This window comes from Colius striatus, chromosome 22 (assembly GCF_028858725.1).
Source record: "Colius striatus isolate bColStr4 chromosome 22, bColStr4.1.hap1, whole genome shotgun sequence".
NCBI lineage: Eukaryota > Metazoa > Chordata > Aves > Coliiformes > Coliidae > Colius > Colius striatus.
In genome coordinates this window covers 7,243,206-7,267,366 of record NC_084780.1, presented here as the reverse complement: position 1 = coordinate 7,267,366, position 24,161 = coordinate 7,243,206, and the positions used below count along the sequence as shown (strand labels likewise).

At 50.0% G+C, this 24,161-nt stretch overlaps 4 protein-coding genes across 26 annotated transcripts in view; 1 reads left to right on the top strand and 3 right to left on the bottom strand.

The window, feature by feature from the left end:
* The window catches only part of CEPT1 (choline/ethanolamine phosphotransferase 1), a 34,837-nt gene extending 23,029 nt beyond the window's left edge, over window positions 1-11,808 (bottom strand). For 2 of the 4 annotated variants that reach the window (XM_062013347.1, XM_062013345.1), the window contains exons 1-2: window positions 11,737-11,808; window positions 3,624-4,019 (exon numbers count right to left, since the gene is read on the bottom strand). In XM_062013347.1, coding sequence (XP_061869331.1) covers window positions 3,624-3,962 — 339 coding nt within the window. In that variant the 5' untranslated portion in view covers window positions 3,963-4,019; window positions 11,737-11,808. Of the gene's footprint in view, window positions 1-3,623; window positions 4,020-5,571; window positions 5,640-11,736 lie in introns of those variants that run through there. The other 2 variants (XM_062013348.1, XM_062013349.1) reach the window with 2 other exon arrangements.
* LOC133627593 (uncharacterized) lies at window positions 5,621-6,469 on the bottom strand. Its single transcript, XM_062013887.1, has one exon. It carries the CDS (start codon window positions 6,467-6,469, stop codon window positions 5,621-5,623), a length of 849 nt encoding a protein of 282 aa, XP_061869871.1.
* Window positions 6,053-17,575, top strand: DRAM2 (DNA damage regulated autophagy modulator 2). 14 transcript variants are annotated; one of them, XR_009820258.1, is made up of 10 exons: window positions 7,046-7,418; window positions 7,913-8,001; window positions 9,146-9,302; window positions 9,929-9,996; window positions 10,883-11,022; window positions 11,644-11,821; window positions 11,993-12,075; window positions 12,879-12,971; window positions 13,080-13,631; window positions 13,772-17,575. XR_009820258.1 is itself a non-coding variant. In XM_062013360.1 (10 exons), the coding sequence occupies exons 2-9, from the start codon at window positions 7,986-7,988 to the stop codon at window positions 13,594-13,596; spliced, it is 774 nt and encodes a 257-aa protein (XP_061869344.1). In that variant the 5' UTR covers window positions 7,046-7,418; window positions 7,913-7,985; the 3' UTR covers window positions 13,597-13,631; window positions 13,772-17,575. The 14 variants fall into 14 exon arrangements, 12 of the variants coding, with proteins under 12 accessions (XP_061869335.1, XP_061869337.1, XP_061869336.1 ...); XR_009820257.1 differs by having other exon boundaries at window positions 13,080-16,901; window positions 17,163-17,575; XM_062013360.1 differs by having other exon boundaries at window positions 13,558-13,631.
* Window positions 7,213-24,103, bottom strand: LRIF1 (ligand dependent nuclear receptor interacting factor 1). Of its 7 annotated transcripts, none has more exons than XM_062013340.1 (8): window positions 24,015-24,079; window positions 21,218-21,293; window positions 20,100-21,131; window positions 19,334-19,594; window positions 17,763-19,251; window positions 16,009-16,281; window positions 11,737-14,690; window positions 7,213-7,392 (listed from the first exon to the last, which is right to left on the bottom strand). In XM_062013340.1, the coding sequence occupies exons 4-7, from the start codon at window positions 19,378-19,380 to the stop codon at window positions 14,220-14,222; spliced, it is 2,280 nt and encodes a 759-aa protein (XP_061869324.1). In that variant the 5' UTR covers window positions 19,381-19,594; window positions 20,100-21,131; window positions 21,218-21,293; window positions 24,015-24,079; the 3' UTR covers window positions 7,213-7,392; window positions 11,737-14,219. The 7 variants fall into 7 exon arrangements, with proteins under 7 accessions (XP_061869324.1, XP_061869323.1, XP_061869326.1 ...); XM_062013339.1 differs by lacking the exon at window positions 24,015-24,079 and adding an exon at window positions 23,853-23,939; XM_062013342.1 differs by lacking the exons at window positions 19,334-19,594; window positions 24,015-24,079 and adding an exon at window positions 23,853-23,939.
* Between the last annotated feature and the right edge of the window lie 58 nt (window positions 24,104-24,161).

Below are 24,161 nucleotides of genomic sequence, written 5' to 3'. Positions count from 1 at the left end.
ACTGGCACACACCTTCCCATCACATGCACAGACCTCTCAGCAGCTGGCCCTTGCAAGGACAGGCACAGTGGCTTATGACACGTGAAATGTAAACATTTATTTCTGTGACAAGAATTACTGGCTTAGCTTAACAGGCACCACAAATTACAGCACTACACTTGCAGAGCAGTATACAATTAAGCCCTTGCCTTGCTTCTCCTTCCAGTAGGAGTCTGTGCAACTTGTCTGAGTGATTTAAAAATTCAAAAACCATCTTTAGGCCTTAAATGTGCAACTGTCACAAACACTGAGCTCATCTTCACAGGCCCTCAGTGAGGTGTCACGTACTAAAACACTGCCAAGTACAAGCCATGACCAGGCAGCGCTGGCATTTAGGAACTAACTATGTCACTGCAAAGTGCTCAAACTTTTAGAGTTCAAGTTTAGCTATTACACCTCCCCAGATCTGCAAAGCTCCAGTGCACAGCTCCTCCAGCACTTCTGGTTTTCCTATTACTAGTAACAGCAGCTTTGGCCAATCTGTTAATAACCCTTAATAGTCACATCCTGAAGAGTGATTTTTACTTCTGCAGAAATACAACTGACACCAAATCCTCACTAGACCAAAGGCTTTGTTCAGTATTTGAAGCATAAACCATTGTGACCACAGAAGCCAGAGGGTTGCCATCAGCCCATCTCACATTACACACCTATAAAACAGATTGTGTTGGATATTTTGCAATCTTCCCATTTGATACACTTCATAAAAGTGAGCATTTATGAGCAATTCTATTTTACAGACCATGCCAATAAAGCCCAAACATACCCAAGTAGCTTAATCAAGCACTTGCCTCTCATAAAGCTCTGGAGTGCAGCTTCTTTTGCTCTACACAGTCACGACTCCTTTGTGGCACATCAACCTCAACACACTTCTGTCAACAGCTTGGATTGCTCCTGCTACTGCATTTGACTACAACAGTCAATTCTGTCTCAAAAGCTCTGCTTCTAGCTGTGCATCCACACAAACCAGCACGAGAAGAGAGGGAAGAGGGAAAGGTGGGACCCAAAAGCAGAGGGACACGTAGGGACTCATTTAGACATTACAGAATTCCAGCCCACAATCCCATTTCTGTTGCTCGTATCCAGATTTGATAGACAATGTTTAAGTTGCCTTCAGGTAATTTTCCCCTCTCTACACTTAAAAGTAAAATCAGATTGCTGGCTCTTCTTAAATGCTACTTTCTTTAGCTGTGTGGGTGTTATTTGTGCCTGCATAAGGTTTCACAACTCTCTTATCCAAATCTCTTTTTTAAACAAACACAACCATCAGGTACCATTAGAAAATGTATGTGCCTGAAGACCCTTCCCAGCAACAAATCCAGCAAAAGGACCCAGAGAATGAGATAGTTTGAAGGTATCTTGGTAGGGTTTATCTCACAGACATAAGAGATTAACAGCTCCATTAACTGCTAAATGTAGAGTTAAATTCATTTCAGTTACTAGAGATCCTCAGTTCTGCATTTTTGTTGAGCTTCCTGGGATTACACATCAAGGGGCTCAAGGATTTATGCACCTGCAGACACAGTTGTGAGGTTTTCCTCATTGCTCACTGCTCTGCCAGCAAGCAGGCAGTAGAACTAACTGTATCTTTTTCTCTAAGGCCCTAAGCAAGAGCTGCATTCCCTTGGCTGCACCTTTCATCAGCAGAAGAGACAAATCCCTTCTGAAACAAAGCAGAACCAAAGCTGAGCGACAAGGGAGAGAAAATTTACATCTGAAAGCAATTTGGGAAACAAATTTTTTAAAATATCAGGTTTTGGGCACTTCAGAGTCCCATTTTCTGCCCCAGACGGCTACTTGACAAAGCACAAGCTCACAGCTCTGCCACTGAGATGGCATCCTCCCTGTCATAGCAGCACACGGGGCTACAGTGCCAGATGGCAAATCAGATCAGGCTGAAAGCTACCTCAGCAGAGAGGTTTTACAGCTCAAGCATGAAGACAGCCTCATCCACTTAGCACAAAGTAACTCAAACTGTTCCACACGATCCAGCAGCACACAGCCAGCACTGTGACTTTCTCATGCTCTGAGGGTACCTTCCTGGGCACTTCAGTTTAATTACCACAATGCAATAGTTCTCTTTTCAGTTACACTCTGGGTCAGTGGCCCATCCTGACTGCTAAGATGCTGAAAGACAGGTTGAATTCCCTCTGTTGAGCTGTGTTTCAGTCTCACTCCCCATGTCATAGTGCTATGGGAGTGAGCAATGAGTTAAAATCCAGCCCTACAACAGTGTTATGGTCTGAAAAGAGGAGCTGCTCCAAGCATTCACTGCTCAAAGGTAACATTCCCTTTTGACCTCACACCTGCCAAACTCCCTGTTATTGTGAAACTACCCATTTCAACAGATACCTAGAAAAGGCAAACATCCCTTCACTATGTCATAGGTGGCACAGGGATGCAGAGTCAGAGCTGCCACCCTCCGTGGGGGTTTTTGTCTGGTTGGAAGCAAACTGCGTGTCACTCAACTGTGAAACATCTTCCCAACCTCACTTGGGAGATCTGAAGGTTATGAAGAAGCCCAGATCTTTTAAATCTAGAACTCTTGAGCCAGTCTCCAGCTGTTTGATACACACCACAAGTCCTGCACCACGTAATTCCCTTTTCCAGTGCATAGAGATAGAAGCAGCTTCTAAAACTCAACATTCTAGTGACAAAACTTTTCCAGTGCACAACAAATTAAAGTCTCTTAAAGGCTTTGTACCCCTGAAATTCCTGAAACAAGGAGTTATAGGAAGTGAAGACAGTTCTCCTGAGGAGAGGTCAAGAGATTTTAGTTGACTCAGAACAAAGAACAAAACCACTGGCTTTCCTCCAGCCTTCTGACAGCACAGGCTACCCAGGCAGCAGAAGACAACTGTGTTCCCACAGCTCATCACACACTGTACCCAAGTGCTAAGCTGTCTGGTAGACTGAATTGTCAGGCAGAGGGGATGCAGAAAAGGTGTTTCTTTCTTTTAATAAGCTGGGTTTAGTCACACCAGCCACAGAGGAAGCACTTGAGCCTTGATCTCTCCATGTGCACCACTCTGGAGCTCAGTCCCACGGCTGAGCTCGAGTTCCTCGCTGTGTTGCAACTCCAGCTGGGCTCACAGGCAGGCTCAGCTGCTGCCAATCGAGTCACCTTGCACTTCTCATTGTGTGGTAACTCTGGATCAGAAAGCCAAAGGTGACTAACCCAGTCAAGGCAGAGAAAGTAAACAGGCAGAAACACCACGTGCCACACAACCCACTTCTTGATTGTGGGCCCATGCACTCGAGCCTTGTGGGGCTGCAGCTTTCATGCAGCAGGTCCTTCCCAGCTGAAAGGAGAAGGGTTCTGGTCCCAGACTCTATTTCAGAGGCCAGAGGAACCACTGTTTCACTCAAGTGCTAACTCCCAAATCCAAATGTGCTCTCTTTGCATGCAAGCACTCCCTTAGAGGCACACACATTACAAACATTTCTAGAGAACAGCTTAAATGCATGACAACTGCAGTGAGAAACAGCTCTCCATAAAGACAAGAACTCACCAGAAAAATGGTGTCAGCAGCTACTAGACAACAGCAACTACAAACAGGGATTGTCAGAGCTCCATAACTTACCTGTTCTGTAGCTGTTGGGCAGTAATATACTAATAGCAGAGTTGTAAATATATTTATTAACAGTCCAATGATGGTGATCAGATTGGGGGCAATCCAGGCTGGAACTCTTCCAACTAACCATTCCCAGTAACCTTGCATTAGGGGTTCAAGCAGGGATCGTCCTGCACTCTGGTATTTGTGCTCTTCTAACCGTTTCAGCTGGTGCTTTGACAAGGGAGGTGTGGGCAGCTGCACCAGTTTGCTCAGCACGCAGCCAGCAGCGGGCCCGTGGCCGCAGCCCGCGGGGGATTCCAGGTGCGACTCCCCACATCGCCTCTTCACGTTTCGATGCCCACTCATGGGTTGGGTGGTTTTTTCTTTGGCAGGTAGCAGCTGTTAACGGAGAATCATAAGACCCTGGGCAAGGTAAAAGGGTTGAAAGAGCATAAGTGAGATGAAGGTGGCACAGGTCGGTAGGCGTCGCTCGGCGGGGCGTTCCACTCGCCATCAGCGAGCCCCGCGGGTTTGATGAAGCTGTCCCTCGCGTGCTGGGAGGGGAAGGCAGGGAATGAGCCTTCTCAGTGCAGTTGCAAAATGGTGAAGTTGCACTTGTTTATTTTCCCTGCTGCCTACTGAAGCAAATATCCTGCAGTCACCAGCCTAAACTTCAGCAGCAACTTACCCCACACCGCTGACTTACATCACAGACTCGCAATCAGCCCCCCTACACCTTTCTCATATGAAAGCTCTTTGTATGTAACAGACCCCACTTTAGCAACTGAGAGCACTAAAGACCCTTCTGTACTTGAAGGGGTTTTAATTTAACTGCTTTGCCTCTTTAGCAAAGCTGAACAGCAGTGAGAAGCATTTTTAGGTGGCTGTTCCTTACTTCAGTTTTGCTGCAGCTTATTTCTTCTCAAAATTTAAGGCAGTTGAGGTGAAAGCTCATGGTCTGCTTGAGACACACAAGAAACACACAGAGCTAGAGACCTTCAGCTGGTCAAAGACAACCTACAGACACCCCGTGAAAACAAAACACAGGGGCAGGAACAGCATTTCCAGCACAAACAAGGACCCTCGCCCCGTTCCACCTCCTTTGGAGGGAAGTGACCAGAAACACTCCCTACATGAACGAGATGAGAAGCAGCAGAGAAAGGATAAATAGAAAAGTTTGCTATTTATCTACAAGATCCATCCAGGGAAATAAAAACAACCAGCTGTGAAGTCCAGCAGAATGAAGGTGGAGAGAGGACAACGACCACTGTCTATCTGTAAAGCCATCAGTGAGGCACATACCCAATAGCTCCCTAAACTGTAAACCAAAGGTCAGTACTTGTACAGGATCGAGTGCTCTCACTTCTAGTCTCCACAGCTTAATTAAGGCTATTTCCAACAGCAAAAAGCCAGCCTCGGAAAGCCCTGTCGGGGAGAGGAGAGGACAGAGCAAGCAAACAGGACCTCGCTTAGTCAGGAGCTCGCTAAGTTTGGGAGCAGGCAGACGTGCACCCGTTCGTTTATGAGGAAATCAGACCTAGTCCCCCAGCAGGTCCCTGTGGGTGTTGTCCTGGACGACCAGAAGCGCTAATCCCGACAGAAAAGGCCGCACGCTTTGCCCTCAGCCGAGGGGCTCCCTCCTGCCGGGCCCGACACCGCCTCGGCCTCCGACACAACCCGCCGCAGCCCGGCCTCCGCACAGCTCCCCCGGGCCTGGATGCTCGCCGGGAAACAGCCGGGGGAAGGAGCGGAGGGCAAGGGCAGCCCTCGGCCCGGCCACCCGCCTCACCCCCAGCCCGAAGGAGGGAACCCCCGGGGCGGACACGTCCCCCCTCCCGTGCCCAGGCCCGCCGGGGTGCCCGGCACAGGCCCGGCCTCGGCGACCCCTCCGTCACCCACCCACGGGCAGCCCCCGCTCCCCGCGAGCCCCCCGCGGGGACACGAACCAACGGAACGGAACCGAGCCGCCCCTCACCCGCAGACACCCCACAGTTACCTCCGTCCCCCCGCACCGGGCGGCGCGTTTACGCCGCTTTTGCGACGGCCGGAAAGGCGCGTGCGGGGCGGGGCGGGGCGGGAGCGGCCGAGGTACAGCGGGGCCGGTGCGGGAGCGGTGCGGGAGCGGTGCGGGAGCGGCCGAGGTACAGCGGGGCCGGTGCGGGAGCGGTGCGGGAGCGGCTGAGATACAGCGGGGCTGGTGCGGGAGCGGTGCGGGGCTGGTGCGGGAGCGGCTGAGGTACAGCGGGGCTGGTGCGGGAGCGGTGCGGGAGCGGCCGAGGTACAGCGGGGCTGGTGCGGGAGCGGTGCGGGGCCGGTGCGGGAGCGGCTGAGGTACAGCGGGGCTGGTGCGGGAGCGGTGCGGGGCTGGTGCGGGAGTGGCTGAGGTACAGCGGGGCCGGTGCGGGAGCGGTGCGGGGCTGGTGCGGGAGCGGCTGAGGTACAGCGGGGCTGGTGCGGGAGCGGTGCGGGAGCGGCTGAGGTACAGCGGGGCCGGTGCGGGAGCGGTGCGGGAGCGGTGCGGGAGCGGCCGAGGTACAGCGGGGCCGGTGCGGGAGCGGTGCGGGAGCGGCCGAGGTACAGCGGGGCGTGGGGAGCGGGAGCGGTGCGGGGCTGGTGCGGGGCTGGTGCGGAGCTGGTGCGGGAGCAGCTGAGGTACAACGGGGCGCGGGGAGCGGGGCCGGTGCGGGTCCGGTGTGGGAGCGGCTGAGGTACAGCGGGGCCGGTGCGGGGCTGGTGCGGGAGCGGCTGAGGTACAGCGGGGCGGGGGTTGCGGGGGGACCCTCCAGCGCACACAGTCTCCAGCCCCGTTTCACTCCTCGTTGACTCCTCTCGCCCGTCCCCATCACACCCGCGGCAGCCCCCGGCTGCTTCATGACCCCGCTGAGCCCCCGCGGACCCACCGGCCGCTCCCCCAGAGACCCCCCCAGTTACCTCGGGTGTTCTGCTCCTTCCCCAGCAAATCCCTCCCCACCGCTCCTGCTGCCCCAGTGACCCCCCGACCACCTCCCACCGCGGCCGCTCAGCGCTTCCAGTGACCCCCCAGCCCCGGGGACCGCATCGAGCCTCTCCATCACCTCCCAACCCTTTCTCCCCTCCATCTCCTCTTCCCTCCTGCCCAGCAGCTCACCTAAACCTTCCCTCCGTGCTGTCCCCTCTCTCTTTTCCCTCTGACCACCCTGAGCTGACCTTGCCACAGCTTCCATTCCCCAGCTGGCACAGGGAGAACTGTCTCTGCTCTGCTTCGAGGACTCATGTATTTGGGGCTGCTTTTCTCTGGTTAGACAGGTGGGGCTGGCAGGTAGCACGGCTTCACCCTGGAACACCGAGCTCCCCAGTCAGCTGGAGAGACAAGCTGGCACAGTGAAATGCCCTGTTTCTAAAACAGGCACGGGTACATCTTTATGTCAGGGGTATGTTGTGCCAGGCTCTGCTTGGCCTGGCGTTGTGCCATTCTGCTGCTTCCCCAGCTGGGTAACAGGGGCTGGGAGAGGGCAGAAATCTTTCCTTCAACTCTAGAAGCTGAGCCCTGTACCCAAAAAGATGTACTGGCAGCTTTCCTTTGGTGCCTGTAGCAAGGAAACACAATTGTCTGTTACAGTGGGAACAACAAAGGTGACACATTTCCTACTTCTTTTTAATGAGGATAAGCGACCTTTAACCGCTCTTATCAGCTTAACCCTGACAAGTTGTGCAAATGAACATGCTGATTCGTGTTCTGACTCATCCCCACCCAACTCTGGTGTTTACTTCAGAGTGTATTTCTTCCTTCAACACAGCATCCAGTGGACTGTATTTCCTGTAGAGAAAAAGGAGTAACCCTCAGTAAGGCTTTATCTCTGCCTGACTTGCTGACAGTCTGGGTAGCAGCACCAATGTGGGATGTAGGGCCCTTTCCCCCATGTACTTCCATCATCCTTTCAGCATTCTCACCCCAGGTAACATGATCTTTCTGCCATTAATGGTGGTGGTGTGCAGTTTCTGGTGCTCAAGCACATGCAGAATGCTGCTGCACACTTCCTGCATTTAAAGGAAAACCTCAGAATCTGTTAAAATCTTCTTTTGCTTTCGAAACACTTCCTTGACTTGCTCTTGATGACGGTTTGATAACATCTATCACAGGAAAGATTACTCATGCTCAATCTGGGGCTTAAAAAAAACCTCCTGAGGACACCAAAGTACCTACAGATCAGGATAAATAGTTAAGAAAATCATAGTTCTGTTAGAAGAGGGGCTAAAAAAGTTGCTAAGGAAGAGAATCAATAATAGAGAGCATCGAATCACCTCACATCTGCTTGATTTTTCCTTATATCTCAAAGATTTAGAAGAGAAAAATGAAGCCAATGTGGAACTCAACCAGGAAGGATTCCCCTTGAGGAGACATTTCTTTTGATGCCCTTGCTCTCAGGTATGTGGCCTATTGGGTTTGTTTTCCAGCCATCATCTCTAACACAATGCTGTGCAAAATGGCTGGTTTGCTTTCAAATTCACAGCTTACACCTACAAGAGGTGGGATTGTGGATTGTGGAGTGATATTCATCACTGCTTGTACTGCACTACAGCCTTTAAAAGAAAGTCAGTGTTGAGAGCAAATATTACACCTAGCTTAAAAATGAAAGGGTAAGCAAGCCAGCACCTTCAGTTCCATCACTCTGTCCTTATTCCCTCCATCTCCTGTTGGGACACTTTCATCTGTTACCCAACATCTTCCTTACAAGCTGCTGAGCCTTCAGTTTACGACGATGTAACTGTACCCTGCATTTGAGGGTCATCAGTTCTTGGCTTTTGTTACCTCCCAGGAGAAAGCCAGAGATCATTTTTCTTCTTTGAAGCATTAACATTCTGAGCTTAAAAGGAGCCCCTTGCCCAGCTCCCTCTCCAGCACCTCAGTGTCCCCCAGCACAGCACACCCAGCACTCAGGGGAGCTGCTCTGTAGCCAGCAGCAGGAAGCAGCCCTGAAGTTTGAAGGTTGTGGCTGGTGGCACTCAGCTCTTGCTCATAAGTATCTGTGAGCTTATTTAAACAATGCTTGTAACAGCTGTTGAGTCACACAGCGTGACAGGGAGCAAATGAGGGCAGATATTAAAGTAATTTTAGGTCATTTCCTCCATGTCTGCCCAGTTGATTGTTAGTGGAAGTCAGAGGCTCCACAAGAGCCCCCATCAGTTAAACTGTCACTGCTGGGACACGTTCTCTGTCAGCCTCACTAATTCTAGCACAGTGTTATCACACAAGGCTGAGAAGAAAATGCAGCCAGTTCTTCACAGTCACCCACTCGACCTTTATTCTGGCAGCAACAAATGCCAAGACGTGTAGGAGAGTGACACTACTGCTTCCCTTCCTCATGTGCTTCTAAACTCAGAATTAGCACTTCCAGATGTTATTTCTGCTTATTTATGGCTGCTTCTGTGGTGTGAAGTCAAATGTTCACTTTGGGTAGGTGAGGCAGGTCTGAGAGAAGGATCAAGTGGCTGAACTTGAAGCAACTTGCCTCAAGAAAAGCAAAACCTCTGAGGAATCTGAGGAAACCTTTGTATTTGATTCTTCCCAGCGCTGGGAGTTGAAGCCTGCACTGCAATGTGGTGGTTTCAGCAAGGCCTCTCCATCTTGCCTGCAGCTTTGGTTGTTTGGTCAGCTGCATCTTTTGTCTTTTCATACATCACTGCAACCATCCTGCACCACGTTGACCCTCTGGTGCCCTACATCAGGTCAGTAACGTTTGTACAATCACCCTCTTCACTGTATCATAGTCTTGGCTTGGCCTCTCATGTCTGGGAGTTCTTCCCCAGCTCCCAGTTTCAGACAGCACTTCTCACCCAACACCTCCAGCTCCACAACTCCTGACTGTTCAAAGCCTGAACCCTTCAGCTGAGGCTCTGTGGATGTGCCCTTACCATGGTGATGAACAAGCAAAACCTGGAATGCATCTCCAACCCTCTGTTCAGAGTCAGGCATCCTGCTGTCACCAGCCACGGCTGCACCACTAAACCCATGCTATCATCTGCATCCCCAACTGCATCCCCACCTTTGGGCTCTCAGTTTTCCAGCTTGTTCATTTTTCCCTTTATTCACCTCAGATGGAGGAGTCAAGGCCAATACAAAAGGAATAGTCACACCAAGTGTGTTCACTCCTTGTTGTATGGAGGTGGCCATGTCTTCACCATGCTCACCCATCCCTACAGGTCTAGAAACTAGCAACTAGAGTTGCAGTAATGAAAAATTCATTGAGAAAACCCCGTTTCTTATGGTTCCTTTGTGGACTGAAGTGAGTAAGGTTGTGTTGCAAGTGTTTTTAGTATAGACAGACACATATCACTCCATTTGTCTCTTCCAGTGACACAGGGACAACACCCCCTGAAAGATGCTTATTTGGGATCATGTTAAATGTCTCGACTTTCTTGGGTGAGTAGAGAGCTGCCCTTGGCACTTCTGGACTGCACACAGCTCTGAACAACTCAATGTCCTCCTTCAGGTCATTAAGCAGCCCGTAGTTCTCAGTCAAAAACCAAATTCTATGCAATCAATCTCAACTCTCTTGAGCAGTTCAGAGGCAGGTGCACGTAGGGATGTTACCCACAAAGCCAGCAAGACAACTGCAGGTTGCAGGAGGCCAAAAATGTGTTGTCAAAAATACCCCAGACTAGTAAAAGAAACAGAAATGCAAATTTCAAGCAGTCCCCTGCCTCGTGCTGCAGTTCTGGAGAGGGGCAAGAACCCAAGAATGAAAGAGGAAGAACACAGTGAGTTGAATTGTTTGGGAGTGACCTGCTGAGAGCAGCTCCAGGAGAGACCTGGGAGTGCTGGTGGGCAGCAAATAACCATGAGCAGCAACGTGGCCTCATGGGCAAGAAGCCAATGGCATTCAGAGGTGTATTAAGTGTGTGGGCAGCAGGTGAAGGGAGGTTTTCTTCTCCCTCCCCTTGCCCTTGCTGAGGCCTCATCTGGAGTCCTGTGTCCAGTTCTGGGCTCCCCAGCTCATGAGAGACAGGGAACTTCTAGAGAGAGTTTCCCTACCTGGAGGTTTCCAACCCCACCTGGACACGTTCCTGTGCCCCGAGCCAGGGGAAGCTGCTGGAGCAGGGGCTGGGGCTGGAGCAGCTCTGCAGGGCCCTTCCAGCCCCACCACTGGGGATTCTGGGATTTCAGTTGTGACTTCCAGATTCTCAGCTTTCCCATTTCACAAGACACTTCACAAATAGTTGCTTCTGTCCCTCAGAATCTTCCCAGTGCCCAAAGCACAGTCTGCTCATCAGCTGCACACCCTTCTGCCTCTGCTTGTCCCTGACAGGAGTGGCCACCATGTACGTCCGCTACAAACAGGTTGATGCCTTGAATCCAGAGAAACCCAATGTCATCAAGCTGAACAAGCTGGGCCTCACGCTGGGACTCATGAGCTGTTTTGGACTTTGCATTATTGCAAACTTCCAGGTTTGTGCTTTCCTTGCAGTGCTCCAGAGCTGGCCAGAGCTGTGTGGCTGCTTACCAGGATCTCTGATAAAAATGGGGGTTTTTTACTGAAAGCAAAACATTCTGAGGAGGCAAAACCTGGGTTGCCTTTGTCAGATTCCTCACAGAAAGCTCTTTAAAACAATTAGGGTTTGGTTTATAATTTCTTACTTGATTTCTTTATCCACTGGGGCTTGGGAACAACCCTTCATGACATCTCAAAACATGAAAAACCCTCCAAGTTTTGCAGAAAGCAAACTCCCCTTGGTTCTCCTGCATGTCAGAGCTCTAGCTCTGGAGCACAACACTCCAACCCTATTTCTGGTTTGATTTCAGAGAACAGCTTTTCTAAGCTCTTGTAGTTCAGGTGTGGCTGTGACCTGTGAGCCACAAGAACTCAACAAAAGCAGCAACACAGAGGGCTGGCAGGTGACTGGGGTTACCAAGGGAAACAAAATCCCCTAAGTACTGGCACATTCCAGAAGTGCTGGGAGAAGGAAATGGAGTTGGAGCTGGGTGGGAGGCCAAAGCTTGCAGAAGAAAATTGCCCTCAGAGTTTAGAGTGCCAGGAGGTTCTGTACAAGCAGTGCTTTTCTTCCCCAGAAATGCATCCTGTACTACATCCATGTGGTTGGAGCCTGCCTGACCTTCGGAGTAGGGGCCATTTATATGCTGGTCCAGACTGTCCTGTCCTACCTGATGCAGCCAGAACTTCACAGCAAAGACATCTTCTGGATCCGCCTGAGCGTCTTGCTCTGGTGCTGCTCCAGCATCCTGAGCAGTATCCTTTTGTTACAGCCACCTTGGCTCATGCCACCTCTTCAGAGCCTGTGTTGCAACCTGGGAACTTCAGGAGAAAGGGAACCATCAGGCTCAACCCACAAGTGAGTCACTGGATGATAAAAAAGTTGCTGATTCTTGCTCTTGAATCTTCCTTAACGTGTTTCCTCAGTGTTTGTTTCCTCAGTTGTCTTGTACAGCGGCCTGTACGGAACAAACCTCGTGCAGAAACTGCACTGGGACCCACAGGAGAAGGTAAATGACTGAGTGGAGGAAAACAAAGACAACAAAAACCAGCTGCATTGTTTGTGCTGATAAACATATCTGAGAAGTGACAAGTGCAGTTGTCTCCACGTCCTTGGCATGTGAGAGGACACGGGAGCTTCACCAGCTGAGCCAGTCTGCAGCCACTGGCTCTGAGCAGAACAGTTGCAGCTTCAGGGGTTATTTTAACTTCATCTCGCTCATGGGCAGTCACTGAACTGTCCCAACAAGCTGTCAGGCTGCTCCTCTGTGCTGGGCAGCGGTTCCTGGTGGCTGTTAACTGCCCAGAATGAGCCCCCTGGGCCAGAGGGGCACAGGGAAGTAGAGCTCCCACCTGTGGGAAATGAGGAGAGAGGCCAAAGCACATGAGTGGTAGAGCTGCCATTGAAGTGATGAGTGCTGGGCAAGTCCAAGTGGGACTGAGAAAGGGCAGGTGTGTCTGAACCTTCTGGCCCTTCTCATCCTCTCCAGGCACAGCTGGAGGGTGGCACTGGAGGTACATCCAGAGGAGAACCTCAGACCTTCTGCAGAGTTTTTGCCATTAGTCCTGCCAAGCTCTTGACTGAGGTTTTGTAGGTGGTGTTAAATTCCCAGCTGTGTGGAGCAGCTCTTCTCCTCATCATTCTCACTCTCCTGCTGAGTTCAGCACTTGGGAGACTCCCAAGGTGCTCAGAAATGTTCCCCTGCAAAGGGAGCAGTGGTGGGTGTGAGATGTGGTGTGTGCCAGCCATCTTTGTGCCATCACAGGGTCAAGAAGAGCTTCTAACTGATGGGATCTTCCCCCTCTTACCCAGGGCTACACAGCTCATCTCATCAGCACCATCTCAGAGTGGTCCTTGGCGTTCTCCTTCCTCAGCTTCTTCCTCACCTACATCCGTGACTTCCAGGTAAAGTGACGTTCCATGTGACTGGAGGCACTGGCTCAGGCTGCTCACTGGGCTGTTCCTTTCCTTTTCTCTCCCCACACAGAAGATTTCCCTGCGTGCTGTTGCCAGTTTGCAGGGACAGACCCTTTACGACACCCCCCTGATCTTTGGCAGCGAGGAGCAGACGCTGCTGGTGGCAGGGAGCATCTGATGAAGGCAAAGGGAACGTGTCCTCAGCATCACTCAGGAACTCAGGAGCAATAATGGTCCATATTTCTAACCATTTTATATTCAAAATGAAGTGATTGTGTTGTACTTGACCTGAAGGGCTTTGCCATTAACCTGCACAGCAATGCAAATGTCAGTATTGTCAACAAGCCTGACACATTTCTGCACATGCCACTGTCACACATGAATTAAATGAAGGTCGTTAATGAGTTGTGTCTCTCAGGGGCCTCTTTCAACTTTGCACTGACGTTGTTCCAAGACTGAGACTCGGCAAGAACTATGACCAGCACCCTGGATAGAGAGAGAAAGGTGCTTTGTTTTGCTTCAGCAAGTCAGGATTCAACATCATGGTTTAAAGAAAAATACTCTTCCTCCACAGCTGAACCTCAACGTTCCACAGCTGGCAGAGGCCTTATAAAAGCTCAACAAGAATAACAAGAGACACATATGCAGGTAACAGTCAGCAAGAGCTTCTACTGCTTCTGTCTTTGCATCTCTAAGAGGTTTTGTATACATTGTTATTGCCTCAAGTCTAATTCCCAGGTCATTTCAATAGCATTTATTCAACACCAACCATTGACTTTTTATGACAGTTCTCAGGAATTCACAGAAGTTCTCATGCACAGCAGGAAAATGAAGGAAAAAGAAATGTCTTTGTACAGCTGGGAGCTGCAATTTACATCCTGCTTCTAAGAGACAGGCCATCAACTCCAAAGTGGGAATGTTTATTAGTTTGGATTAATACAGAAACCCCTCAATTGAAAATACAGGGACACATTAATAAAAAAGCCTCTCTGCATCCTCTGAGATATTTCTATATATTTATACATATCTATAATGTCACAAAAGCAGGATTTGACGGTCCAAGTCTTTTATTTCTGGTGTTTAACAAGAAACCCTTCGTACTTCTCTAAATTACACAAACCCTGTGAGTTTCCTTTGGATCTTCCATCTCCCAGAAATACCTGTGTGTGTCTGAGGAAGGGATTTCTTCCTGAAGTCACTGAGCCACAGCTGAACAGGAGGCAGAGCCCCAGCACCTCAGCTCTGCTGCATCCTCCGGCGCATCTCTTCCAGCGCCGCTTCGCGCTCCCTCAACAGCTGCTTCAGGCGTTTGATCTTTTCATCCCGGATCGTTTCATCCAGGTCTGGGGGAGTCAAAGGGAAAGTATCATCCCTGAAAGAACCTTCCAGAAATGAAGAGTTATCTTCAGAAGACACTAAAACAGGGATGTCTGAGTCTGTCAGGTCACTGGATTGGGAGTAGGGGTCTTGCTCAGAGGCCTGCCCCAGAGGCGACGCCGCGCAGTCTGTGGGAATGTTGTGCTGTGGTGACAGGGCTGGGGGGGGTGAGACACTTCTGCTGGCTACACTGCAGCTGGAGCTGCTGTCTTCTGAACTTGGGCTTGGGGTTGATTGGACTGAAGTTCTCCTTCTCTTTCCACTGTGTGACTGTGAGGAGGATTTTACTCTTCTTTTCTTAGTCAAATCCTCTTCCAGACCCACAATCATCTGTACGGCCAAGAAACACACAAGACAAACTCCTGTTAAACTCAGCAGCACTCTACATGACAACACCACAGTTCCCCAAGCAAAAGTGACAAGTTCTTTGTTGCAGGCTTCTTAGGATCCCTACATGGCAGCTGTTTCTTTTAGCAATTGGAGCAAACAGACAATTCCAGGACATTTAATTCCTTCCTGGGTCAACAGGGTGCTCCTGCCTGTCCTGCTCACACCTAGCATCTCCTGCTGCTGCCCAGGCTCTTTAGTAGTGCCAGACACACAAATTTCTGCTTGACAGGAAAAATCAAAAGGTACAAGAACTCTTTGTGCTTCTTCCATTTCCAAAAAGCTCCAACATGAGCAACAGGGTCCGTTGCAAGTCTGGATTCCTCCCAGCTGATTCCTTATTGAACTGTTGCGAGTAGTTGGACTCGATCTTAAAGGTCTTTTCCAACTGTAATGATTCTACATCCCTTCCCAAGAGCAGCCAGTAGTTCTGCTCAAGGCAGGGCTCTTATCCAGAACTATTAAAACCTGGGAAAGCCTTTGACTGGGTAAAGTAGAATCATACAGAAGAAAATGTAGAGTGCTACAGGTGACCAGAAGCACTTTGGAAGGGTGGAATGATGGGAACGTGTTAAGTTCCCACAGCGAGGGAACCTTTCCAGAGCACCTCAGGAAGTTCCTAGTTACTGACAAAGGACCAACCTGAGAAAAGAACATTTGCAACTGTAAAGTTCAGACAGCTGACAGGTAAGTTTCCATAAACCCAGCAGTGACTAAGTGGATGCCTCTCTCTGGAAGCTGACCTAGCGATGGAAGCGACTGAAGTGCAGCGACAGCACGTGACTGACTCCACACTGCGGGGTAAAGCCTCACGAGAAATTATTCTTCTTACTCTGCTTGTGTCTGTTGCACTACTGGATAAACAGAATTGTTTGCAGAAGACTAAATCTAAAGCAGGATACAGAGGAGTGGTTTGCATGCCATGGACTGTCCCTTTGACTGTTCAGCCACTACTGAGGGTCCAGGCCTTTCAAAGCATCTGTTCTTCACATTTCCTCCAATGGAACCCAGAAAAGAACACAAAAAACTCTCCTCTGTTACTCAAGCCATCCTGACATCACACAGCTCTGCTGGGGGACACAAACAACCCCTAGGAACCCTCCTCACAGGGAGCATAACTTCATTCAGCATGACTGACTTGCCATGCTGAATCCAGACGTGGGAGGGCCCAAATCACACCGAGCTCTGGACCAACCACACATCTGCTGCTCTCTCAGCGTGCTGCACAACACATTTTAGCACTGAAAAAATGTCAAGGTACCTTTTCCTCCTTAATACACTCCTGATGTTGATTTGGTATCTCCACATCTAATGGTGAACTGTAAGAATCATTCTTCCTTTTCAAGCTGTTACTGGAACAAACCCTTTCTTCTGCTTTCTCAACAGAGGCCTTTGATGGTATTCTCCTAAGGTACACTCTCTCCTCCTTAGACAGACCAAATTTCTTCCTTAACTCCAAGTATTGTTTCCAATGTGGCTTCTCTTCCTGTCTGATTTGAACTTTTCCAGGTGAATTCATCGTTTCACATTGGATCTGAAATACAGAAACAGTGAGAGCACCATCAATCTCTCTCTCTCCCTTTCCCTCTCCATACAGCCAAACTGTGTGTTCACACAGAGATGCACATTTGTTTTGTCTCCCATTCTCCAAGAGTCACATTTCACACAAGTGAGCCAACCTGGAGATGTTCTACACCTATCCTCCTAGGTCTAACACTTCAGTTACTGCAAAGCCCAGGGACGTTGTGGAGCACCCAGGAAATGCACAGGCCAACTAGCAAACCACAGAAGGAAAGGAAACAACATGGCAACGGCCTGTTCTAAAGCTTCCAAGTAACATGAGAAGGTGACCAATGATCAGATGGTGTGTTTACAGCATCCCTTTCAGACTGCTGAATGCATTTCCTGCGTGCACTGTGGCTGGTGACACTAATGAAGCACTATGAGCCACCTCAGATCTCAAACCTCACTGTAACTGAGCTGTGTCTGATCTTCAGTCTCACTTGAGGAGATCTGAAAATCCAGGGGGTTCCAAACTGATGGACTAAGAGCAGCAAACATTGGGTGTGCTGTTCTCCACAGAGGTCAAAGCAAATGAGAATACATCACACAGCACTGAAGGGGAAAAAAGAGTCTATTTTAACCATTCTTCAGGTGAGGAACAATCAAAAGAGATGCTCTGTGGTCTGCTGCAATGGCTGAGTGTCTACACACACTTAGCTGATGTTTCTCTTCTGCCTGGTCAACACAACCAAGTGTAAACTAGCTTCAGAATGATGGGCTTTTTATCTGGAGGCAAATTCATTCTGGCCTCTTGAGCAACTGCAAATTTGATCTACCATCTCTCATGGGCAGAGTTTGGGGGATTTTAGGCAACGGGCTTCTTACATATTTCCAATGTTCTGGTCTTAAAAGAATATGTAGGTCCAGCCTGGAGGAGGAAAGCCATTCAAGATATCAGGAGCTTCTTCTGCCTGACATGAAACCATGAGTCAAAGGAGGTGGATCCCTCCATCATAGCACCAGAGGAAGGAAATGCAGCTCCTGCCTTTGGCTGGCTGGGCTGGCAGAGATATGCTGACTTATTGCAACATCAGAATTTGTCTCTGGATGACAAACCCTGCTCCTCCACCTTGTTCTCCTCTTGTGTAGCTGCTTCTCCAGCTTACATCACACAACAGTCAATGGCTGTGCTGGGAGAAGGTGGCATCAACACCATCAGAATGCAGCTATCTTCCTGAGCTCAGAGAACAAATGACTTCCCTACAGTCCCAGTCGTTACCAGCAATTTATCCTGGGAGGAAATAAAAAGTCATCTTTTCCCTGTCCCTTTCTTTTCTTTGTGCATTCTCTCACTTGCATAGTGCTCTCTTATTGAGGGGGGAGGAAAAAGGATCATTTATTGATTAGAACCACACTTAGAACAGTGACAGGATACAACAAATACCTGTGAACTCGTTCAAACAGAGCCAAGAGCATGTAACAATCGAGCAAAGGCTGAGATGGGCATGTTACCTTTTGCCAGTCTTCACTGAAAGCACCCTCTTGCTTGGACTGAGGTAAAACAGCACTTGGTGCTTTGGGGGAGTGAATCTTTTCTTTGCCGTTTTGACACGCCTTTTCTTGTGTCCCTGCTGCTGTAAGAAGGGTCACTCCACTCAAAGTGCTCTGGGTGAAGGGCAAACTCCTTCTGTGGTCTACAGTGGAATTCTGCTGCTGAGCACTTGGTGTCCCCAGAGCTGCAGGTGCAGATTTTAAGTCATTTCTTAAGCCCACTGGCGAGGAACGTTTGGAGTTTGGATCCTTCTGAGACAGCGCCACGCCCTTGGTTTTTGACAACACCAGATTCACCACTTTATTGGTTATTTTATTGACTGCAGTAGAATCAATTAGCTTGGATGTCTCCTTTTTGAGTGAAGCATCAGAAGAGGAAGATCCTTGTTTGTCAACTTGGGCTGATAGAACATCAGAGTCCCGTTTGGTCAACAAATAGACTTTCCCGTTGTACATGACCAGAGCGTTATCTTTAAAAGGTGTCATTTTTTTCTGGCTTCCCCCAGGACCACTAGAAGAGAGGGGTAAGATATTTGCAGAGTTAATTTCTACATTTTTGGTGTCTGACAACGTTTTCAGGATCCTGGAAGCCACATTGTTGGATGATTTCACAGGGATAAGGCAAGGTGCTGACGACTGTGGGCTCTCCTGCACGATCCATTTCATGGGAGTCTGCCGGCACTGCTGCCCGTCAGCTGGCACCGCCTCGGGAGATGAACCGTTTCCCTTCTGTGGAGCTGTCACCAGGAATGTTTTTGCAGGCTCAGGGGCAGGTTTGGGGCAGATGGGCTGCAGACGCTTGGGAAGCACCGTTCTCACGGTGTTCACCGGGGACACGTAAATCACGGTGGGCGGTTTGGCCCCGTCGGCTCCTCCGGGCGCGTTTGTCGCCGCAGCCGCCAGGATCTTCTGCTGGATGGCAGGTGGTAAAGAAGAAGCTAGGACAGATTTCACTTCTGCATCAGCTGGTATCTGGAGGTGGTGGCCAGAGGGCAGTACTGGAGCCTTCACACTAACTGGAAGGGTTTGGTTGTTCACCAGCATGTAGGCAGCGTTACTCTGGCTGGACGAGCTCGTCACAGCCATGTTCTGCACAGAGAGTCTATCGACCGAAACAGAAGTGCTCTGGATGGCAGCAGCTGGTTTGGGAGCTAAGCTTTCTTTTTCAGAACCTGCCCTACCACTTTCCTGTTTGTCTAATGTCCTTGTAAGAAGAATCTTGCCAGGATTAGCAGACTGAAAAACGGGAATCTTAACAGATGGAGGTGTGGTAGGATCAGCAAGCTGGGTCTTAAAAGTAAGATGGACTGGACTAGAATTGTTTTGCATGGCTGAGGATTGAACTATTGGCACAAAGCTTCCAGAAGATTTAGAAATGGGAAGTAATTTCAGAAGGTTTTTTCCATCTGGTCCTGTGGTCTGAAGGACTCGGTACATGCAGCCTGCAACGCTGAACACACAGAGAGAAACGAGAGGCAGCGTAAGTGAACACAGCTGATACCGCCATTAACCAGCATCACTGAACTGCTTACCCAGTGCTCAGGCACATCAGCTGCTGCAACATGACAGATCTAACCATCAAGAGCTTCACTGGCCAAAAAAAAACCCCATCATCCTGATCTCCTCATTTGGGGCCAGCACTTGAGAATCCCACAGGCTATCTGAACATCGTGGCCAACTTCCCATCCTGGAGCTGCAAGGACTGGCATCCTTTTCAGATCAAAGAATAAGCCAAAAGGTCTGCCAAAACCCCTTACAGAAATCCTCCACTTCTACTTACAGGGCCTTTCACTCTGAAAAAGAAAACCATCATCTCCAGGTTACAGAGAAGCAATGCTTTTTGCCTTCACATCTTCCTGTTACATTAATAACCCTGCTTGGTGTTATGAAGCATGAACGGCAGGAAAGCTTCAGGAAAACACGGGCAGATTAGTTACATTGCAAGAGGGAGGCAGAAAGAACTTCAAACACATATATACACCAAAAAAAAAGAGATGGAATGAAGATGCAGAAGCATTGGCTTTGTGGAATAGGATGTAGAGTGAGCAAGTCATATGCTTCCATCTCACCTGCCTGCTCGTTCTTTAGGCAGACACAGGTGGTCATCTCCAAAGAGATGAAAAACCCCCTCAGATGCTATCAAGGTGGGTACATGTATGAAAACAAAGGTCTTTATAGAGAAGAAAGCTTCACAAAGGAGAAGGAATACATGGAAACAGCAGCAGTGAAGCCTGAAGAGTAAATATAGAAGATTTTCAGGTGAAGTTAAGAACTCGAAACAGAAGAGACAGACAGAACCTTGTCAAAGCAGAAGTTAGTTGTGAGTGCTTCAAATGCCAAGGTTTTTCAAGTCCATTGCAAGACAGAGAATCTTTCCCACTTCAGGTGAGTTTGCCTGAGTGCAGGCATCTTCCCCAAAGAACTCCTGGGCTCTCAGAACAACCTCATGCCCAAAGCACTGCAGAAGCAACACGGCACGTCCAGACACTTTATGCTCAAAACTGAGGGGTTCTTCCCCTCACTAGTAGACACCAGATGAACTGGAAGCAGGTTTCATGGTCTTGACATCAGATCCAGAATGATTAAAAGGCAAAGCTGCCAGCTCCACTCTCAGTCACCAAGAGCACTCTGGCTCTGTTCCATTGACTTTCTACATCAAGGCACTGAGAACACGGACGTGAGATTATCTCCCAGCCCCAGTCCAGATGACAACAGTACTGTGTTCACTTCACTGACAAGCAGCTTCGAAACACTGGTATCTTTTTTTTCTGGCAGTGAAGCATTACAGTTTGGGCTTCCAACTCAGCTTGGAAGAGAGAGAGTGACCAGGAGATCTCATTCCTGCATCCCACTGTTGTAGCTGCTCAGGAAGTCAGTCAGGACATTGCCTTTTCCCATCAAGTGAGAAGTCACAAGGATGTTCTTCACTCCCAGAGTTGGACAGTTCCTGCTACAGTCTGAGGGGGTCACGTTCCCTTTGGAGGTTGACATAAATGACCATGCTATTGTCTGTCTAAGGCATAAAGGCTTTAGCCATGGAGAGATTTCCTTGCTGTAACCTTAGAATTAACTCCCACACGCAGTACTTTGGTAGGCTGCCTCACTTCTGGGCAGCCGGTGTGGGGAAGCAGACATTTCCATCATAGGTCAGTGCAGTGGGCAGGGAATGCTGCAATACTTTGGTTTGAAACGTGGGCAATAAACCACGTGGTTCCTTGTGGAAGCTGCCATCAGAGGTTTTAGTACTAAAAAGGAGTTGGATGGTTTGGAATCAGAAGGGACAGCTGAGAAGGACGAGCACTGACATCATCTTACACCAGGTTTCATTTGCTGGGGGCAAATTCAGAAGGAAATTTTCAGCACAGACAAAGTTCTGTTGAACCACAACAACTTGTACAGAACAAACAGGCACTTACCTCCACTCAAACTAACTAGCACTGCCAACAGGCTTCACAGGGCAGAAGAAACCTCCAAAGAGGTACGTTCCTCCACCTGTCAAAGCAAGGGGATACCTCTCACTTTTGGGCAAGAGGAAGAGGAGAAGATCAGAGAGACAGGAAGTGAGAGAAACAGAGAGAAGAGACAGAGGATGCATTTGCATGAATGTTTTCCTCAGCAGCAACGTTGGTTTGCAGGGCTCACTTCCACTCTTCTCATTGCTACCTTGAGTCACTGCTCATCTCTCTGTTCATGGGCTTAAAAACCCTTGTTTTTAAGACTGAGCTACAAACAGCATCTTTTAAGTCAGCTGAGGAAGAAACTTCTGCTTCTGATGACTACAGAAGACAATCACAGCTTTTTATCTTCACACTCCATGCAACCAAGGAGCAAGAAAGCCCCCAGTTCTGGAAAAAAACCATTTTACTGGAAACAAACAGCAGGTCCTGCCCTGCAGAAGTGCAAAAAGCCAAAAGATAGGCAAAGAAAAGGGAAAGGAACTGTTCAGATGAGACATTGAGACGTTGAATTCACACATATTTACTTAAAAACCTACGAGAGAGGAAGTGAAGATCAGAGAATCAAAATGGTTTGGGTTGGAAGGGACCTTTAAAGCTCATCTAGTCCAACCTCCTTGCCATGAGCAGGGAGATCTTCCACTAGATCAAAGCCCCATCCAACCCAACCTTGGATGTTTCCAGGGATGGAGCATCTGCCACCTCTCTGGCCAACTTGTGCCCTTGTTTCATCACCTTCACTGTAAAAGAGTTCTTAGATCTTGTCTTGGTTTAATGTCTTTCAGTTTAAAGTCATTACCCCTTGTTCTGTCACAACAGGCCCTGCTAAAATCACTTCAGGAAATCAATCCATCCCAGGGGCCACTTTCAGGACATCTATCCATGTGCCAGTCCCACCTCAGCCAGCAGGGCACCCACCACAGGACTGCCACAGCAATCCTCCTCCTGCCATCTAGAGCAGAGCATCAGCTGAGACCCAAAAGCACACAAACACTTGCTCAAACCTCATTTACACTTCAAAGGCATCAGAAGAAACGAAACAAGCTACTTCTCAGGCTCCTTTTCTCCCAGCCAGTACTTTAGAGACAACTTTCAGCTTTTAGGAACATAAATAAATAACCAGGGACTCCAAGCCAGTACAAACTCCAGGGAACCAATTCCATTTAAATGGCTTCAATGGAACCCAGGAGGCAGCAAAAGAACATTGAGAGTCAATTAGAGGCATACACCTTGGCACAAAGAAGAACCACTGACTGTATTCTGTTTCACATGGCTCTGTTCCATCCATGGCATAGCTGAATATTGCCAATAACATGGGGGTTGTTCTTACTACCTGATGGCAATCAGGAAGCTGAGGTTGAGTTTGCACACCAAGGGAGGAACAGGGGCAGAATTTAGGTCCAAGCCATTTCTCTGGCTGGTTTCCAGTTCTTAATGGTTTGGTGCTTCCATTGTAATCCAGAAGCTTTCAACAGTGGTAGAATAAACCATTTGCCATTTGATGATAATTTGGATGGAAACAGTCACGCAGCTAGAACATTCCCTGGAGCACAGAAGCATTGCAGAATCTGCTGACTGCCAGGAAACAGCCCCTGTGCTTCACAGCTCAATCCATCAGTGACCAGGTGCTCCTCCAGCCATCAAACATCTGGCAGAACTGAACATCAACACCACTAAAACCAATCCCATGGCCACAGCAGCTCTGTGGCTCTAACAAGCTAAACCACAACTCTTCACCAGATAGATGCAGCAACCTGAGAACTCCAGAGAGATGAGGAAAACGCCCCAGGAGCCCAGCCCTTGCCAGCAGGAAGGTAAATGTGGAGCCTGGAAAATCTCCTTGGCATGATCCAAGTCAGCATCATCCACCTCCCTTCCCAGCAACAGCCACAGTCTGTAGCTCAATGAACAACTTGGTGAAGAACCACAGAATCCTTTGGGTTGGAAAAGCCCTTGAAGCTGCTGCAGTCCCAGCCCTGCCCTCACCCTGTTCTGCCTCAGCTCCAGTCTCAACCTCCCCTGAGGCAAGAGGAGCCCGTTTGCTCTTGTCCTGTCATTCATTGCTGGGGAGCAGAGCCTGACCCCCAGCTCCCTGCAGCCTCCTGTGAGGGAGTGTCAGAGAGTGCTCCTGGCTCCCCTCAGCCTCCTCCAGCCTCAACACCCCCATTCCCTCAGCCCCTCCCCAGCACCCTTGTGCTCCAGCCCCTTCCCCAGCTCTGGCCACGCTGCAGCTCCTCAGTGTCATTGCTGTAGTACAATCAACACCTCAACGTCCAACACACGCGCGTGCAGCCGTTCCGCTGCCACACGTTAAATGCCGGTACCTCACACCTTCCCTCCTTTCCCCGCTCTCCCGGCCGCCCGCACACGGCCCCGATCGCTCCCGGAGCTCCCCGGAACACACCAAGCCCCGGCAGCGAGGGAAAGCAGCGCGGCGAGCGCACCACGTGCCGGGCTCAGGCGTGAAGAGCAGCCACGGCCCGTCCCGCGACACCCGGCCGCCGCTTCCCCAGCCGGGAGCCGCTCACGCAACACCCGACGCCTGCTCCGCGGAGCCGGGGCCGCGGGCGGCAGAGAGGCAGCGGCGGGAGCGTACCTGGCAGCTCTGTCCCGGTGCTCGGCCGTACCGGGCGCTCCGCGGCGGTCCCGGGGGATGGGGGGGGGGGGGAGGGTGTGAGGGCCGCGGCGGCTCGTCCGCCCGACGCCGGGAGGGGGCGAGCGCTGCGCCCGCCCGCCTGAGCCGCGCCCCGGTACTCACAACTGCGCGGCGCTGGCCGCCCGCTGCTCCGGGCTCGGCGGGGCCGGCGGGGAGCGGCCGGACATGGCGCGAGGGGCGGGAGCCGGGCGCGGGGCGGCCGGTAACGGCGGCGGCGGCGGGGGGGGGGGGGGGAGGGAGGCGGGACAA

Excerpts from the sequence above, each read along its gene's own strand:
- LOC133627593 (XM_062013887.1), bottom strand. The coding sequence starts at position 6,469 with ATGAAGCAGCCGGGGGCTGCCGCGGGTGTGATGGGGACGGGCGAGAGG.
- DRAM2 (XM_062013351.1), top strand. Across the intron at positions 9,303-9,928 it reads CCTCTGGTGCCCTACATCAG|TGACACAGGGACAACACCCC; the intron begins GTCAGTAACGTT and ends TGTCTCTTCCAG. Across the intron at positions 11,023-11,643 it reads GCATTATTGCAAACTTCCAG|AAATGCATCCTGTACTACAT; the intron begins GTTTGTGCTTTC and ends TTTCTTCCCCAG.
- LRIF1 (XM_062013338.1), bottom strand. The coding sequence starts at position 24,079 with ATGTCCGGCCGCTCCCCGCCGGCCCCGCCGAGCCCGGAGCAGCGGGCG. Across the intron at positions 19,252-24,014 it reads GCGGCCAGCGCCGCGCAGTT|CGTTGCAGGCTGCATGTACC; the intron begins GTGAGTACCGGG and ends CTGTGTGTTCAG. Across the intron at positions 16,282-17,762 it reads TCAGTGAAGACTGGCAAAAG|ATCCAATGTGAAACGATGAA; the intron begins GTAACATGCCCA and ends TCTGTATTTCAG.